The sequence below is a fragment of the Vipera berus genome (genome assembly GCF_964194415.1).
Source record: "Vipera berus genome assembly, chromosome: 1".
NCBI lineage: Eukaryota > Metazoa > Chordata > Lepidosauria > Squamata > Viperidae > Vipera > Vipera berus.
This window is the reverse complement of record NC_138202.1, coordinates 287,587,688-287,603,703: the sequence shown is the minus strand read 5'-3', so window position 1 is coordinate 287,603,703 and position 16,016 is coordinate 287,587,688. Positions and strand designations below refer to the sequence as shown.

Here is a 16,016-nt window from a genome sequence, read left to right as displayed (position 1 = left end):
TCCCATGACATGGGAAACCTGAGCTACTTATTCAGACCTTCTTTCTTTCTTTATTTTTAATTAGATTGGATTTCTCTATAATGTTGATAAGAGTTTGGTTTTTGCTTTTTATCTCCTTGTTTAAGAATAAATCTATAGTGTACGATGGCCAATGTATTATTGTTAGCTCCTTTTTTATTTTGTTAGCTTCCTACTATTCTAGATTCATCTGTTCCTGTGTTTATTACTAAAATTATAATTCCAGTTTTAATTTTGTTTAACCTGAGCATCCCTTTAGTGTTCGCCTCTTCCCAATTTTTAATTAGTACTTTAGATGAATTCAAGGGTTTGTTTCACTGTCAGAATTTCGGCTGATTGAAACGATCTCCATGAAATCCATTTCAGTTTAAAAATTATCTGAAGCAGCAGGTTGCTGATTAAGATGATAAACCATTGTTGGACGTATATAGTTTTACTTAATTCTTTGGATATAAACATATATAGTAGGGGTACACAACCTTTTTTTTAGTTTGGATGGTACATCTTGTTTTTCTGCCTTCTCTGAGGGATGCAGAAAATGTGGCTAGTAAATGAGCATGCCCTTAATTATTAATTGGTTTTTAAAGTTTGCGGGATAGCTAGGAAGTACAATGGATGCCTTAAGCCTTGTAGAATTTCCCAATCCTGAAAAAACAGAGGTAAAACTATTGGAGTCAAGAATGCTTTCTTTTGGTGGGGAAAGGGGAACTTTCTCCTTTTCTCATTCACTGTTTCTTTCTGTATGCAGCATATATCTGCCTTTGTGCTCCAAAACATAAACAGTTTCAGAATAATTCTCATTTCTATTGCCTGATTGCCATTTCAACAGAATGTTTCATCACTTGACTTAGCTTGTTTAATGAAAGTATGTTTCTTCCTATACCATATTTGTAATTGTTTTATTATTTGTATTCACATATTCAATTAATATTGAATATGACACATATTGTTTAGGACAGTGTTTTTCAACCACTGTTCCGCGGCACACTAGTGTGCCGTGAGATGTTGCCTGGTGTGCCGTGGGAAAAATTGAAAAGTAATTATAAAATACTTTCTTTGTGTTTATTTGATTCCTATTCAAGAGAATTACTTTATATATAGTCAATATAGGCACAGAGTTAAATTTTTTAACATTTTCTAATGGTGGAGTGCCTCGTGATTTTTTTCATGAAACAAGTGTGCCTTTGCCCAAAAAAGGTTGAAAAACACTGGTTTAGGATACCAAAAGTTGGGGAGGGACATTTTGTTATTAATTGCAAGAAATGATGTAAAAACTGGACTCATTTGAAAGAGGTTCATGTGTTCTGATTATTACAGAAAACTTTGTCCTTAAGTGGTAGTTTGTTTATGTAGTAGAAACTTTGGATTCAATCCATTGTCATACTTTCATATAGACATTTAAATGTATATTTTTCTTAAAAAATAAATTCAAATAGGGATACCACTCACAGAGAAGTTAAAGGCTAATTCAGATGTTTGAAACATATCTACATGTAGGATTTTGATACTAGAGGAGTTGATTTTTTTACTTTTTTTCCCTCCTGTAGCATCTGAAAGCTCAGATGATAGTGAACAAGATGATGACCAAAGTGCTCCAAATGTCTATAGCAATGGGAAGGAGGATCCTCAAGATGAAACTTTGACCCAAGACAATAATGAAGTTTGTCTGAAAGAGCAAATCAGCTTATCCATGCCAGAAGAAACAGTAACCCTTGGAGATGCTACAGCTTCCAAGCCAGTATCAAAATCCCCAGAAAGACCCCAGAAAGAATTGACAGAATTATCTGATGATACTGACTGTGATGGTGACCATGCAAGTGCCAAGAAAAGGAAAGAGATAAAAAAGGAGGCAACGGATAAAATAAAACGTGGTAAACGAAGGTACTGTGTACCTGAAGAATGTTTAAAAACTGGGTCCCCTAATAGTAAGGATGAGAAATCAAATGGCAAAGATGTACTTAGCTTGGAAAACAGCAGTAATAGTTCTTCAGATGACGATGAAGTAAAAAATAAGTTAAAATTAACACCTAATAAGAAGTATAATGGGTTAGATGATAAAAGGAAATCTTTACGGACGAATGCTTTTTATCCTGGGTTCTCTGAAGTGTCAGAGAAGAGAATAAAGCTTCTAAGTAACTCTGATGAAAGGCTTCAGAATACCAGAGCAAAAGACCGGAAAGATGTGTGGTCAAGTATTCAGGGCCAATGGCCTAAAAAGACTCTCAAAGAACTTTTTTCAGATTCTGATACAGAAGCAGCAGCTTCTCCACCCCATGCTTCTCCCGAAGAGGCAACACCAGAGGAGCATCTGCAAACCCTTGAAGAAGAGGATACCTCTTTGACTAGTTCTAAAGTTGAAAGATCTTTGCCACTAAGCACAGATACAAAACCTGTTGAAGAAAAGCCAGCGGAAATGAATGACAAGAAAGTTGAATTCCCAAGTAGTGGCAGTAATTCAGTTCTAAACACCCCACCCACTACACCCGAGTCACCTCCGTCTGTAACAGCAGCAGATTCCAGCAGGCATCAGTCGGGCATATCTATTTCTGAAACTCTGGCACCGAGTCAAGAAGAAGTACGAAGCATCAAGAGTGAAACCGATAGCACAATTGAGGTGGACAGTATTGGAGGAGAACTGCAGGACCTTCAGTTGGAAGGAAACGTATCTCCTACAGGCTTTGATGCCAGTGTCAGCTCCAGCAGCAGTAATCAACCAGAACATACTGAGAAAGGTATAATAAATCCAATTCCCTTAAGTATGTATCTGTCTGGCTGAGGATTATGGAAGCTATAGTCCAACACATTCAGACAGTGCTGGATTCAGAAGGGCTAATCTGCTTCATTATAGCCAACCATGGAAATTGAATGAGATAGTTTCAGATTTCAGTGTGTCATTATTCACTGTATTTGCCCTGATGGGAGGGTTGGGTCGAGAGTAATGATGCAGCTGGTTGTGAAGGTAATTTTAACCATACAGTATCTATTTGACATTGCTAACCAACTCTAGTAGATTTTGTTTTGTTTCAGGTTTGCTCTTTTGAGGTTTCCTATATTACCATGTATTCAAAACACGTTTTTCACATCTTAGCTGAACTTGTAGATGCTTAGAAGCCAGGGTGATAAGGTCTCATTAGGTTAGTAGTCTTTTTACAAAGATGGGTCCTTTGAAGTTAGTAATAAAATATTCCTAGCAATACTCTTTTTAATAAAGTACTGTTTTGAAATTTTAAGTTTATTTGTTAGTTAAACTACATCAATAGAACCAAAATACTTTTCTGGTTTTTTTTTAATTGTCTTCTTTTTCTTTTTAATCTGTACATTCTAGCCCCACCTCACAAAACTAAAGTACAGCTGGTCCTCAACTTATGACCACAGTTGGGACCAGAGTTTCCATTGCTAAGCAAGGCATTGTTAAGTGAACCACACACAGTTTTTAATCTTTTTGGCCATCGTAGCTAAGTGAATCACTGCAATTATTAAGTGAATCACATGGTTGTTAAGCGAATCCATCTTCCCTTATTGATTTTGCTTGTCAGAAGCTGGCTGGGAAGGTCAGAAATGAAGATCACAGGACCTTAGGACACTGCAGCTGTTGTTGATCACATGCCCATGGGTATGCTGTGACAGTCATAAGTGTGAGGACTGTCATAAGTCACTTTTCTCAGTGTCATGGTAACTTTGAATAATTGCTAAATGAATGGTTGTAAGTCAAGGACTAACTATACTGCAAAGGCCCATTGAAAACCAGTGGTAAACCTTTGCTTTAGTAAAACTAATTCTCACCCAGATGGTTTGGTTCATTTCAAACGTCTTCAGATCAAGTTTCAGGGTTTTGACTGCCTTTATTGACCTGAGGATAATTCTGTCTGCAGATCTTATTGACATCTCATCAGTGTTAAGTGATATACTTTTTTCGCATTCATGGACTAAAGGAAAAAACTTGCATAGTAAAACATTGCATAACCATTATTGATTACAGAGTTCATGCACATAGTATAACAGTGTAGATAGCACTTAAGGACAGATAATTAATTGCCTTTATTATCTAATAAGTAATTTAAGTAAAATAAATCAGAATGCCATAGGGATTTAGAAAGGAGAGGGGTAATAATTACACAGAACTGACAGTGTAACAAAACATAGGCTGTAATTTCTATCCCACCTGAACTATCAGGACTCCATCCTGTAGCAAATGGGATTTTCCTATATTTCCCTTCCAATATGGTACTGCTGTGAGGAGAACATTAAAATGGATCAGGGTTAAAGTTCTTCTGAATTTTGAAAGTGATCTTGTTCAAGTTATTGACTGATTTAAAATTTAGAACCTGGTTGTCAATAAATGCTTCATGGGGACAAGCACATAATCCCATTGACCTTCTATATCTAAAATCCTGTGTTTCAAAGTTAAGTTACCGTGCTGTAACCCCAAAGGCAAAAGAGCATCCCAGAAAAAAAGATTATAATTTTTCCAGGAAGAATCAAAATCATCGGCTATAATTAAAGTGGCCCATCCACCTGAGCTATGTACCAGTTTCAACCAAACATTAAAGATAATCCAAAGCTTCTAAATTACTTCTGCTTCTCAATGAAACATTATATTTGGGACATAGCAAGGGACCAGGAAAACATTTCTTGAGAAGTTAGGTTTAACTTTCTCTAATATTGCCTCCTGTTACAAAGCTCTAATTGAATCCCATACAATAGCTGGGCATAACTTAACAGCAATTGGATAAACTCTGCAACTCAGTTAAAGTGGAAAGCTTGAATAGTTGAGGATGATTTCTGTGTTCTTTGGGATACATAGTCCTGCTGGGCATCTCAGGCTCCAGAGGCTTAGAAAGCCAACCCTAAGTATTTAAAAAATTTGACTTGTTTGATGATGTGTTCTCCTGTTTGGCAATTTTATAACTTGGATATTCAACTCTTAGAATAGTTTATAGCACATCATCTTACAGGTCTTACGAGATTCAAAGGCAAAACTACCACATAGTCAGCATATAAAAGGCAATTGACATGTTATTGTCCATCTTAGGATGGAAAACCTGGTTGCTTAAAATAGCTAAGTAGTGGGAGGTAACATAGCAGTCCTGCTTTCTCTGTTTTTTTCACTATTTCTTTGGTTAGATGTCCTTGCGCATTACATCGTGACTTTTACTTGTGTTGTCATACATGTTAAATATTAATAGGAACAGATACTTATCAATTGTGGAATCATTAAATTTGCATCACAATTTGGTCCTGAATATTGAATTGAATCCAAGCTTAAGTCAGTGAAAGCCACAAATGGAGATGAACCACATTTCAAAGGATACCTTTTCCCAAATGCTGAGCACTATAGCATAAGCTAATGTAAACCTGCCTGCCCTGAATATTGCCTGTTTGTCTCTCAGGATCAATTCATATCCATTCAATCTAAGCAGTAAAATGCTTAGGTTGCATTTTACTGCATTTAGGCAGCCATTAAGCAAGTACCATGGTCGTAAGTGCTAACTAACCCATACTTCTGAATGGGCAGTTTTTGCTGGAAACTGGCAAAAAATGTCACAGATCATGATCATGGGATCGTGGGGTGCCATAACTAGTTGTAAAGGCGAGCAGGTTGCCAAGCGCTCAAAATGTGCCCATGTGCCCCCCCCCGGGGGGGGCTATTTTACAGTGGCTTTATGGGTCATCATGATTTCAAACGGTTGTTATGTGAGTAAGTAGTAAGTAAGTTAAGGACTATATCAGTCTTACCATCAGTCTGAGAAGACTAATAGCACCTGGGCAAGCTTTGTTACAAAAATAGCAGGATAATAAAAGAATTCTATCAAATGTTGTTAAATATGATCAAATTTGTTGGCAAGTGTAAACTTAAATGGTGTATTGCTGTTTAGCAACACTACTTAATTACCAACCAGTGATGGGTTACTACCAGCCGAGTAATATATTTGCCAATATCACTGCTGTCAGTTTTGGATAAAGCAAAATTTTTATAAAGCAGAATCCTCTAAAATTCCCAGTCTTGTCATTGGATTGTTGCAGTAACGGCAATATTGTTTTATTCTCTGATCTGGAGATTGACTATGCAGTTTGGTCTCACAAGCTCATCATCAATCCCAGTTTTTGCACTGAAGTTTCCAGCCTGTATAATATATATTGATGGAAGCCTACTTAATAAACCTTCCAAGTATAATTTTATTTTACTTCACACAGTTTTTTTATTTGATCTCGAATAAGTAAGGGATGAGTGAATACATTAACAATAAATGACTTGAAGAATTTAAATATTGCAGGGCAATTCATTCTTTCACATTGCTATGACATATTTTTTTTTTAAATTTTTATTCCATTTATATCCCGCCCTTCTCAGAAGACTCAGGGCGGCTTACAAGCTTAGCAGTAGCCTTCATTCTATGTATATGCCTGCTTGTTAGGGCTTTCACACACACCCCAAGCGGCATTATTACAAAGTCAGCTTAATTGCCCCCAACAATCTGGGTCCTCATTTTACCTACCTCGGAAGGATGGAAGGCTGAGTCAACCTTGAGCCTGGTGGGATGCGAACCTGCACTAATTGCAGGCAGCTGGTGTTACTTAAGGAGGCATTAGCCCACTGCTCCACCAAGGCTCTTATACTTATATTGTTGTAGGGATTGCAAACTAGTGATTTGGTGCTGGGAAGAAGTGGAAATTAACAAATAAGACAAATGCAAAGCTCCCCCTGTCCCACTCCAAACTCTGCTTCCATAATAATATTTCTATTCCTCCAAGCACAATGCTCCCAAATGCCAGGTTTCTTGTGACAAAACTACATCATAATTGGAGATATAAACTAGGATCTTTTCTTCTGACTTTCCAGCCTGCATAGTTCTAAGGATAGGGCAAATGAGCTAGATAAATATTGTTTGGCTTGCCTGGAGGGGAGGGGATTTCAGAGATGTGTCTGGGGGGAATCTTGAAATCTGGTGAACCCCCCTGTGCTAACAAGGTCTGATATTACGAGACAGCCCACAGCAGTTCAAAGAGTAACCTTTGGTGAAGGTGAGATAATGGAAGAGATAGAAGTAGAAATGAGAGTGAACTTGAAAGTGAAACAGAGAACTATTCTACTGCTTCTATATTTGCACCTCTTGCCTGGAATCATTATCTTCCTAAAAATATGAAGAATTGCTCTGAAGTGGTTCTATTTCTCTCTCTTAAGATAGCTTTCAAATGGGGTAATTTGTGGATAGTTGCTGTTTGAAAGGAGAAATATTATAAGGAGTTCCTTGCAGCTCTGTTCTGTCAGATATGAAGCAGGATACTATTAATATACTAATAATCCCCAAATTTATAATTCTGTAATATTGTCAAATAATAATTTGGTTCTCCTGAATGCTTACTGCAGTCAATAATAGGTCCAGTGAAGGATAATAAATTGAAATTGAATCCAGGCAAGATGGAGGTGCTCGTTGTGAGGGGTCACAGTTCCAAAAAGTTGGTACATTTTCCTGTAATGAATGAAGTCATGTTGTCCCAAATAGAGAAAACAGTTTGAAATTTGTGTGTGTGTGTGTGTCCCAATCTTTATCTGGAGGAGGCAATGACCAGGAGCACCTTTATCCACCTCAGCTGATATGTCAGAATAAAATACCACGGACTTAGTTCATATGCTGGTTACATTCAAGCCTGATTAGTGTATTAATTTCTGTGGGCCTGCCTTTATGTCTAGTCAGGAATCTTCAGTTGAGAAAAGTTATGTGGGGTTCATAATCACTTTCTATTTAGTATGAATAAGAAAATTTTAACTATGAATTTTAGAAAATTCTGTTTTCTCTCTCTCCCTTTTAAAATGTTACTAGAGTTTCCTGATTATCATTTTAAAAAAATTAGTTAATACATTTTAAGGTGTCTGTGTTTATGTTAAGCTGCAGCCATTTTCAAGACACTTGCACTGTTTTGTTTTTGCTTTATCTGTTCCCAACTAGACTGTAAAAAGTTATCACTGCAAAATAGTAGACAGTAGCAAAATGATATAGATGATCAAAATCAAAATGTGTTTCTGATGTATTGCATGTAAAATATCTTTTTTATGTTAAAGCTTGTACAGGTCAGAAAAGACTTAAAGATAGCCAGGGTGGTGGTCCCTCAAAAAAGCAGAAAAGAAGTCATAAAACATCTGTGGTGAACAACAAAAAAAAGAACAAAAGTAGTAAGTATGGCAAATTGATGGAGTGTAAAACTTGCGTCTTAAAACCCCTGAATAGATCATGAGCTGAATCCAAACCTTCTGGAATCGGGAGAAACAAAAGTTTCATACCTTGTATTTATACTGGCAGAATAGAGAGGAAGGAATTTTTGCTGGTTCCTTTTCTCTACAGCCCTCTCCGATCTCCCCCAAAGCATTGAAGATCCTCCTTTAAAAGTACTTCCCCTTCCTCTTTCAGCCTGCCAAAACATTCTAAATTGAACCCCGCTTAAAGATTGCTTCCACCCTTAGGAAACTGTGCAGTGCCCCCCAAGAACCTTGGTGGAGCAGTGGGCTAATGCCTCCTTAAGTAACACCAGCTGCCTGCAATTATTGCAGGTTCGCATCCCACCAGGCTCAAGGTTGACTCAGCCTTCCATCCTTCCGAGGTAGGTAAAATGAGGACCCAGATTGTTGGGGGCAATTAAGCTGACTTTGTAATAATGACGCTGGGGGGGCGCGAAAGCCCTAATAAGCAGGCATATACATAGAATGAAGGCTATTGCTAAGCACATTTGATTTGTGCTTAGATTGTAAGCCACCCTGAGTCTTTGGAGAAGGGCGGGATATAAATGGGATTAAAATAAAATAACAATAAAAAAGTGAGTCATATTCTTACTTATCTCTAAAAAAATGCAAGCTTTTAATTTATCTGTGAAAATATTCCATTATATAGTTTATTGGAGGATAAGAATACAATGCTTTTTGTGACTGTATGTAAGTATTTGAAGTGCTGAAATGTTTATCAGTCTAAGCCTATACAATTCATTTGTTGTCTCTTCTTTCAGCAAACAGTAGTGATAGTGAAGAACTTTCTGGTGGAGAAAGTATTACCAAATCCCAGCCAGCAAAATCAGTTTCTACAGGGGTGAAATCTCAGCATACAAAAGCTCCAGCTAGAACACAGTCTCCTGGAAAATGTGGGAAAAATGGAGAAAAAGATTCTGATCTCAAAGAACAGAACAGTCGTTTGCCAAAACTTTACAAATGGAGTTTCCAATTATGTAAGTAAAGATTTCCTGTAGCTGAGTTTGCTCCTCCTGAATTCTGGAAGTGTACCAAGTGCTTGAATTCAAATCTGCTGAATTCCCAAGAATGGACCATAACCTTTCATTTTCATATGATGCAGTAAAATAGTCGGTAAACTATATGGAAAAGCATTATTATGCAAAGCGTAAGAAGTAATAAAACCTCAATTAAAGGAGGGAGGAGATTAAAGGAAATCTAATTACACTTAATTTATACCTACACTGTTCACTATACCTCTTCATAAATTTGTATTTTTGAAAACCATTACTATTATTATTATTTCTATCACATCCATACATGGCTTCCTATGTTTCTTTTGTTCCTTAAACATTCCTTTTCTCTTTCTTTGGAAATCTCATCAACTTCATCAATTTTCTCAGTCTTTCCCATCTGTCAACCCATTCATCCTTCATTCAAATATTTATTTTGAAATTCAATAACTATTCTTTCTGTTTGACCCAAACACCTCAGTGTTTGTCTTTTATACTGATAACTCATTTTTGTATTAAATTCTTGTTTTACTGCATACATTTAAGTACTGTTTCTACTGCATTCATTTCTCCTGATGTAATAACTCTTATTTCCATATAATATACATAGCCATTTTGCTTTTGACAAATATTCCGTTTTTGACAACAGTCCATATAGTTTCCATTACCTTTCTACCAGCATTGGTATGTCATAAAATTTTACAAGAAATTTTTTCCATCCTGTTTTACCAGGATCCACAGATCCATCTATTTGCTCTTATTTTTCCACTACTTATATGTAATGTGATCATTCACTCCATTTTCCTTATAAAACACAGCTAACCTGGTCTTCAGTAGAGATAGTCCTTGAATGACGACTATAACGGAGCCCATAATGACATTCATAAATCATTATAGTCATAGGTTGAGGCACCCACGTGAATGGAAGCAGTTTTGTTAAGTGAACCCCATTCATTTGAATTGATGTTTTGCCACAAACTGGCAAAAATACTCATGAGTCATGGTCACATGTCTCTGAAAATGCTGTGATGGTTTATAAAGCTGACTTTCCTAACATGTAGTCACATGACCAGGAAGTGGCATGACCATTTATAATGGCCAGCAGTTCTTGACTGAGAGTAAAACACCTGTTCTATGGCCATCATAGCTTTGGATGGTTGTAAAACAGCTAGTGGTTAAGCAAAGAGGACCTCTGTACATTAACGTTCAGATCCATTCTCTTCATTGCATCATGCAGCCTTCTTAGCTTTCATACAACCATAGAATTCTCGCACAACATTCCTATTCCCAAACCTAACCCTAACCCCAAGCATTAATTAAACATTTATGCATAAGTAATCAAACAACCAAAAGGATTTTGCATACTTTTAGCTTATTCTCCATTCCATATCGAGTCTTTTACTAAATATCCCATTTATTATTACACTGGCTTTATTTCCATCACGTTTACTGATTCATCAAGCAGCTTTCAACCACATATTTATGGGGAAAAGTATTCTTTATCACACCCTTTCCTGCTCTTTTTTTCCAAGACTTATTTTTGCTTACCAAAACAGTTCAGTCACACGATGTGTAATTGTAAATTATTGTTAATTAATTGACATATAAATATTGTACTTACTCTAATGTATAAGTAACTAGTTTTGAGGGATTGAACAAACATAAGTTATAAAAATTGGTCTCCGCTAATAGGAATAATATTATAAATATGAGCAACAGTTGTCTGTTCATTTTGTCAAGTATTGCTTTCTCCAAAGGGGCTGAGAGACCGGCATAGATTGGATTCCATTGTTAAGAGATGCTGAATGTAATGCTATATATGCATTGCTTTCACTAAATAAAAATGAATTGAAATTTTGATGTGGGTTAATAAAAGTTGCTTTATTTGCCAGCTGACTTAGAAAATATGACCAGTGCAGAACGCATTGCAATCCTTCAAGAAAAACTTCAGGAAATCAGGAAACACTACATGTCTTTAAAATCTGAAGTGGCTTCCATTGATAGAAGAAGAAAGCGTTTGAAGAAAAAAGAGCGGGAAAGTAAGTGATTAGGTCTAACTATGTCTTTTTTTACTGGGACGAAATGGAGTTCCTAAACTTAGAATTTCACCCTTAGTTATCTTAAAATATTAGGTCTTACTCTGCAACTGTTAGGGTTATATTTAATGACTTTGAATTTAAATTTCTTGTTTGAAAGAAGTAAATGTTTTTGGAAGAAAAGTTTTCATAACAGTCGTTATTCCATATATGGGTTTTCAGATCTATAAAATTTTTAAGGACATTTTAGAGTCTTCTAGAATCTAGAATAAGGATCAACACCTCTCCTTTATCTCACCTATTATTTTCAAGCTTAAAGTCTGCAAATACAATGTGTTAAATGGATTTTTAAAAATTCGTCTAGGGAGAGACACAGTAAAAGAAAGGTCCACAATGAAACCAAGGTCCACAAATGGTGGACTTAAATTTTAATCTATTTAGTATTGGTGGGGAGGGTGGATGCAAGTGAGTTTGGAAGATGTATTTCTTCTTGTGCCATACCCATTATTGGATGTTGACGATCACGTTGGCGATCTTGTTTTTATCAGCAGCCACACGAAAAAGTGCTGCTGAGTTTTGTCCAAACCAGTCCCTTAGATTTTGAAGCCATGATGTTCTTCTTCTGCCTGGATCTCGTTTCCCTTCAGTCTTTCCCTGGAGGATTAAATGGAGTATGCCCTATTTTTCTGGGTGTCGCATCACATGTCTGAAATATTCTAACTTTCATTTTTTAATTGTTTTGATGTTTCCCTTGGCTTTCTCAGACAGCTTATCACTTTATTTAATTACAATTATTTGGTCATCAACATCCATTTCTGGAGGGGTGAGTGGGAAAAACTAGCCAACTTTTTGCTTCATGCATAAACTTTAAAAAAATGGAGCTACTACAGGCAGGGTTCAGACTAATATTTTAACTATCTAAATAAGATAAAGTAAGGTAAAGGTTCCCCCGCACATGCGTGCTAGTCGTTTCCGACTCTAGGGGCTGGTGCTCATCTCCGTTTCAAAGCCGAAGAGCCAGCGTTTGTCCGAGGACGTCTCCGTGGTCATGTGGCCGGCATGACTAGACGCCAGAGGCGCACGGAACGCTGTTACCTTCCCACCGTAGTGGTCCCTATTTTTCTACTTGCATCTTTACGTGCTTTCGAACTGCTAGGTTGGTAGAAGCTGGGACGAGTAACAGGTGCTCACTCTGTTACGCGGCACTCGGGATTTGACCCGCCAAACTGCCGACCTTCTGATCGACAAGCTCAGCGTCCTAACCCACTGAGCCACCACGTCCCTTACAACTATCTAAATACCAGCAACTAATTTTCAGCTAATTATAATATCCACAAACTGTCACATCTTAGTATTTATCCTTATATTTCTGATGACTACTTCTGGCATATGTAAGAAAAAGTTACACTTTCCATAGTGATAACACGGACCACCTTAATTCTTTAATCTAAGTGCCATTTGTTTAGAACTGAGCCAATTTCTTTCTGTGTATCCCAACTTCGTAATTTTTTAAAAATATGGCATGGCCTTAATATTATTCTGTATATTCACTGATAACAATGTTGAACATATACACTTGAGGAATATTCAATTCTGAAAGCAAGAACATATATAGGCTTCGGAGGAATATTTTGTATGTATGTGGGCATTATTTGAACAAAGGATCTGCCTGATGCTGCCGTTTTAAATTCAGAAAAAGTACTCTGATAATTAAGTCATGTCTGATTTACTGCTTATAAGTTGGAAGTGTGCTTATAATGAACTGTAAATTGGAATTCTTCAAAAATATAAAGTAAGCAACTTGGTCATCCCGCGTATGTTTTTTCTTCTTCACATAAATAAAAAATATAGCACTACAAGATTTTAGTGAATTCTCATAGATCCATTATAAGAAGTAGGCATAGTTAGCCTTATTAAGGGTGAAGACTTCCCTTTTCTTAACTCAGTTCAGAGTGTGTCCATAATTGTGCATAACTACAGCTAGTCCTCGACTTACAATGGTTCATTTTGTGACCATTCAAAGTTACAATGGCACTGAAAAAAAGTGACTTATGACCATTTTGCACGCATACAACCTTTGCAGCATCCCCAGATCATGTGATCAAAGTTCAGATGCTTGGCAACTGATTCATACTTATGACTCTTGCTGTGTCCCAAGGTCATGTTGCAATCTTTTGACAAGCAAAATCGATGGGGAAGCCAGATTCACTTAACAACCTTGTTACTAACCTATCAACTCTGATGATTCACTTAACATCTGTGGCAAGAAAGGTCATAAAATGGACAAAACTCACTTCACAAATGCCGTGCTTAACAACAGAAACTTTGGGCTCAATTGTGGTCATAAGTCGAGGACTACCTATATCCTTAAGTTAGTTTGTGGACTACAAGTGTTGAGCAACTAGACTTTTCTAAAATGTACATATGTGTATGCCCCATATTCTATTTTAGTTTCAGCAGCAAACATTCAGATGGGATAATTTATTTGTTTACTATCGTTGCAGGTGCTGCTACCACATCCTCCTCTTCTTCTTCCTCACCTTCCTCCAGTACCATTACGGCAGCAGTTATGTTAAGTTTAGCAGACCCACCCGTGTCCAATTCATCACAGAATGGAATGTCAGTCGAGTGCAGGTGACAGCAAGACTTGCCGAAGCACTTTGCACTTAAAGGCTGCTGAGAGCCACTTTTTATACTGCACAGTGGCACAAAATTCAGACAAGCACTATTTTGTATTTAAAAAAATCTTGACAAGCTAACTTTGCACTTAAGTGCACTTTTATGAAGAAAAAGTACAACAGACTGCTTTTCCTCAAGCAATAATTGTTTCCAACTTGTCTGGGAATTGTATGTTGAATGAATTGAAGGCCTTCCACTGTGGCAAATGGAAGTTGTTCACTGCCAGTAGAATCAATGTGGTAAGCATGCAGTTGTTGGGTAGGCCAAATTAAAACATTAAAGTGGCTTACTGTTCACGTATTCCCTGGTATTTTGTTAAAGCTGGAACATTTGATATTTTTCCATTCTTTAGGAAAAATGAACCTATTTTCATTTTTACAAGATAATTGTTTTTTAACTGTTGCCTTAATGGTGACTGTAACTGTACAAGTCAAGCACAGGTAATTCAGTTCCAAACCTGCCGTTAACAGGATGTTTCTCATCAGATTGACAACCAAATATAAGGATTCTGCTTAAAAGGCTGACTAATGTTTACAGGTTTGAATTAGGCAAAATAGGTTATCGTGGGTTTTTGATAGCCCATGAATTGGAATGAAACTACTGTACTTTGCCATTTTTCTATGAATCAGTATTTTTTTTAATTTTGATAAAATACATTGTGAAAAAGGAAGAAAACGGCTAACAAACTGTATTAAATCTTAATGTACAAAGATTGTATTTAGCCAGTTTAAAGTGTATATTTATTCATAATGAATTATAACACTTATATTTTTGTGTTTTCTTGTAAAAGTTTCTTTTCAGTTAAAGCAACAAATATTTCATTAGTAATGCTTATTTTATTATGAGCTGCAATTGAGAGGTCTTCAAGAAGGAGTAAAGGGTGTTAATATTAAGTCATTGTTGAGAAGAACATTGCCACAAAGGGATAGTTGTTTATAATATAAATAGCTAACTGAGTGGTTGAAATGATTTTTTTTTAAATTGCCTTGTATAAAATCCAAAATCAATTCAGCTGTTTTCACTTCTATTGACTTTATGTTGTATTGAACCCATGCCCTCTCGTTTGGCACTTGTATTTAATTACACAACTTTGTAAGACATTTGTATATTGCGGGAGTGTTCATTCGAGCTATTTAATACCTGGCACTGTTAATACACAGTACTTTACTGTACAGATTGTTTTACTGTTTTAATTGTAGTTCTGTGTACTTCTTTTGGCTGGGCTTATGGGGGCTGGCATGTTTTTTTCTTTTTCTGGCAATACAACATGTAAGAATTTCAAACATTCTGTTTGTAGATGCTAGAGTGTCCGAATCTTTACATTTGACTTTTCTAAGAAAAGCATTTTCAGTCTTAGTAGTGTGTGCTTAAAGGTAACTGATTTTATTGAAAATGGTTTCAAACTCTTCATATGTACAGGACTGTAAAAATTGTTGACAAACATTGAAGGAAAGGCATATAAAGAAAAGCTATAAAATATATATTAGGTTCTGCAGACAATGGAATTATGTAATATATTGTAAAAATGTAAGCAAAGGCCTCTGAAATAAAATGCCATAGTTTGTGAATACTGGGTTCTGTTTCTAACAGTTTAATTAAGACATTTCAGCATATTCGGCAGCTTTGGCTGTAAATCCAGTGTTGTTCATTTGTTGGTCGTAATAACATTTGTTATTGGGGCAACATAAATGTTTCTTTTGACCAAATTTAAAATTCAGTTAGGTTTCAGGCCTAAATTTTCTTTCCTATCTCCATAAATTATTAGGAGTTCCTAATATCAAAAGTGCCCAAAGGGGAATGTGTAAACATTGATCAGTGAACAACGTAACAAAAGCCCAAACCCTTAGTAGGCTGTAAACCTTTCAAACTCCCTCAAGATTTCTGTGATCTTGATTTGGGTAAGCACCTTTGGGTGAGCACCTTTAAATATTCCCTCCTTCTTCTTAAGAGAGGAACTTGCAGCCAGTCATGGCCGAAATTGTTGGCACCCTAGAAATTTTTCCAGAAAATCAAGTATTTCTCATAGAAAAGTATTGCAGGAACACATGTTTTGCT

General features: G+C 36.4%; 1 protein-coding gene across 4 annotated transcripts in view; it reads left to right on the top strand.

Annotated features, from left to right (window-relative positions):
* ARID4B (AT-rich interaction domain 4B) overlaps nt 1-15,529 on the top strand; it is an 88,872-nt gene extending 73,343 nt beyond the window's left edge. For all 4 annotated transcript variants that reach the window (XM_081313197.1, XM_081313196.1, XM_081313195.1 and 1 more), the window contains 5 exons: nt 1,566-2,750; nt 8,081-8,191; nt 9,016-9,231; nt 11,139-11,285; nt 13,787-15,529. In XM_081313197.1, coding sequence (XP_081169323.1) covers nt 1,566-2,750; nt 8,081-8,191; nt 9,016-9,231; nt 11,139-11,285; nt 13,787-13,920 — 1,793 coding nt within the window. In that variant the 3' untranslated portion in view covers nt 13,921-15,529. The remainder of the gene's footprint in view (nt 1-1,565; nt 2,751-8,080; nt 8,192-9,015; nt 9,232-11,138; nt 11,286-13,786) is intronic.
* Nucleotides 15,530-16,016: the final 487 nt, after the last annotated feature.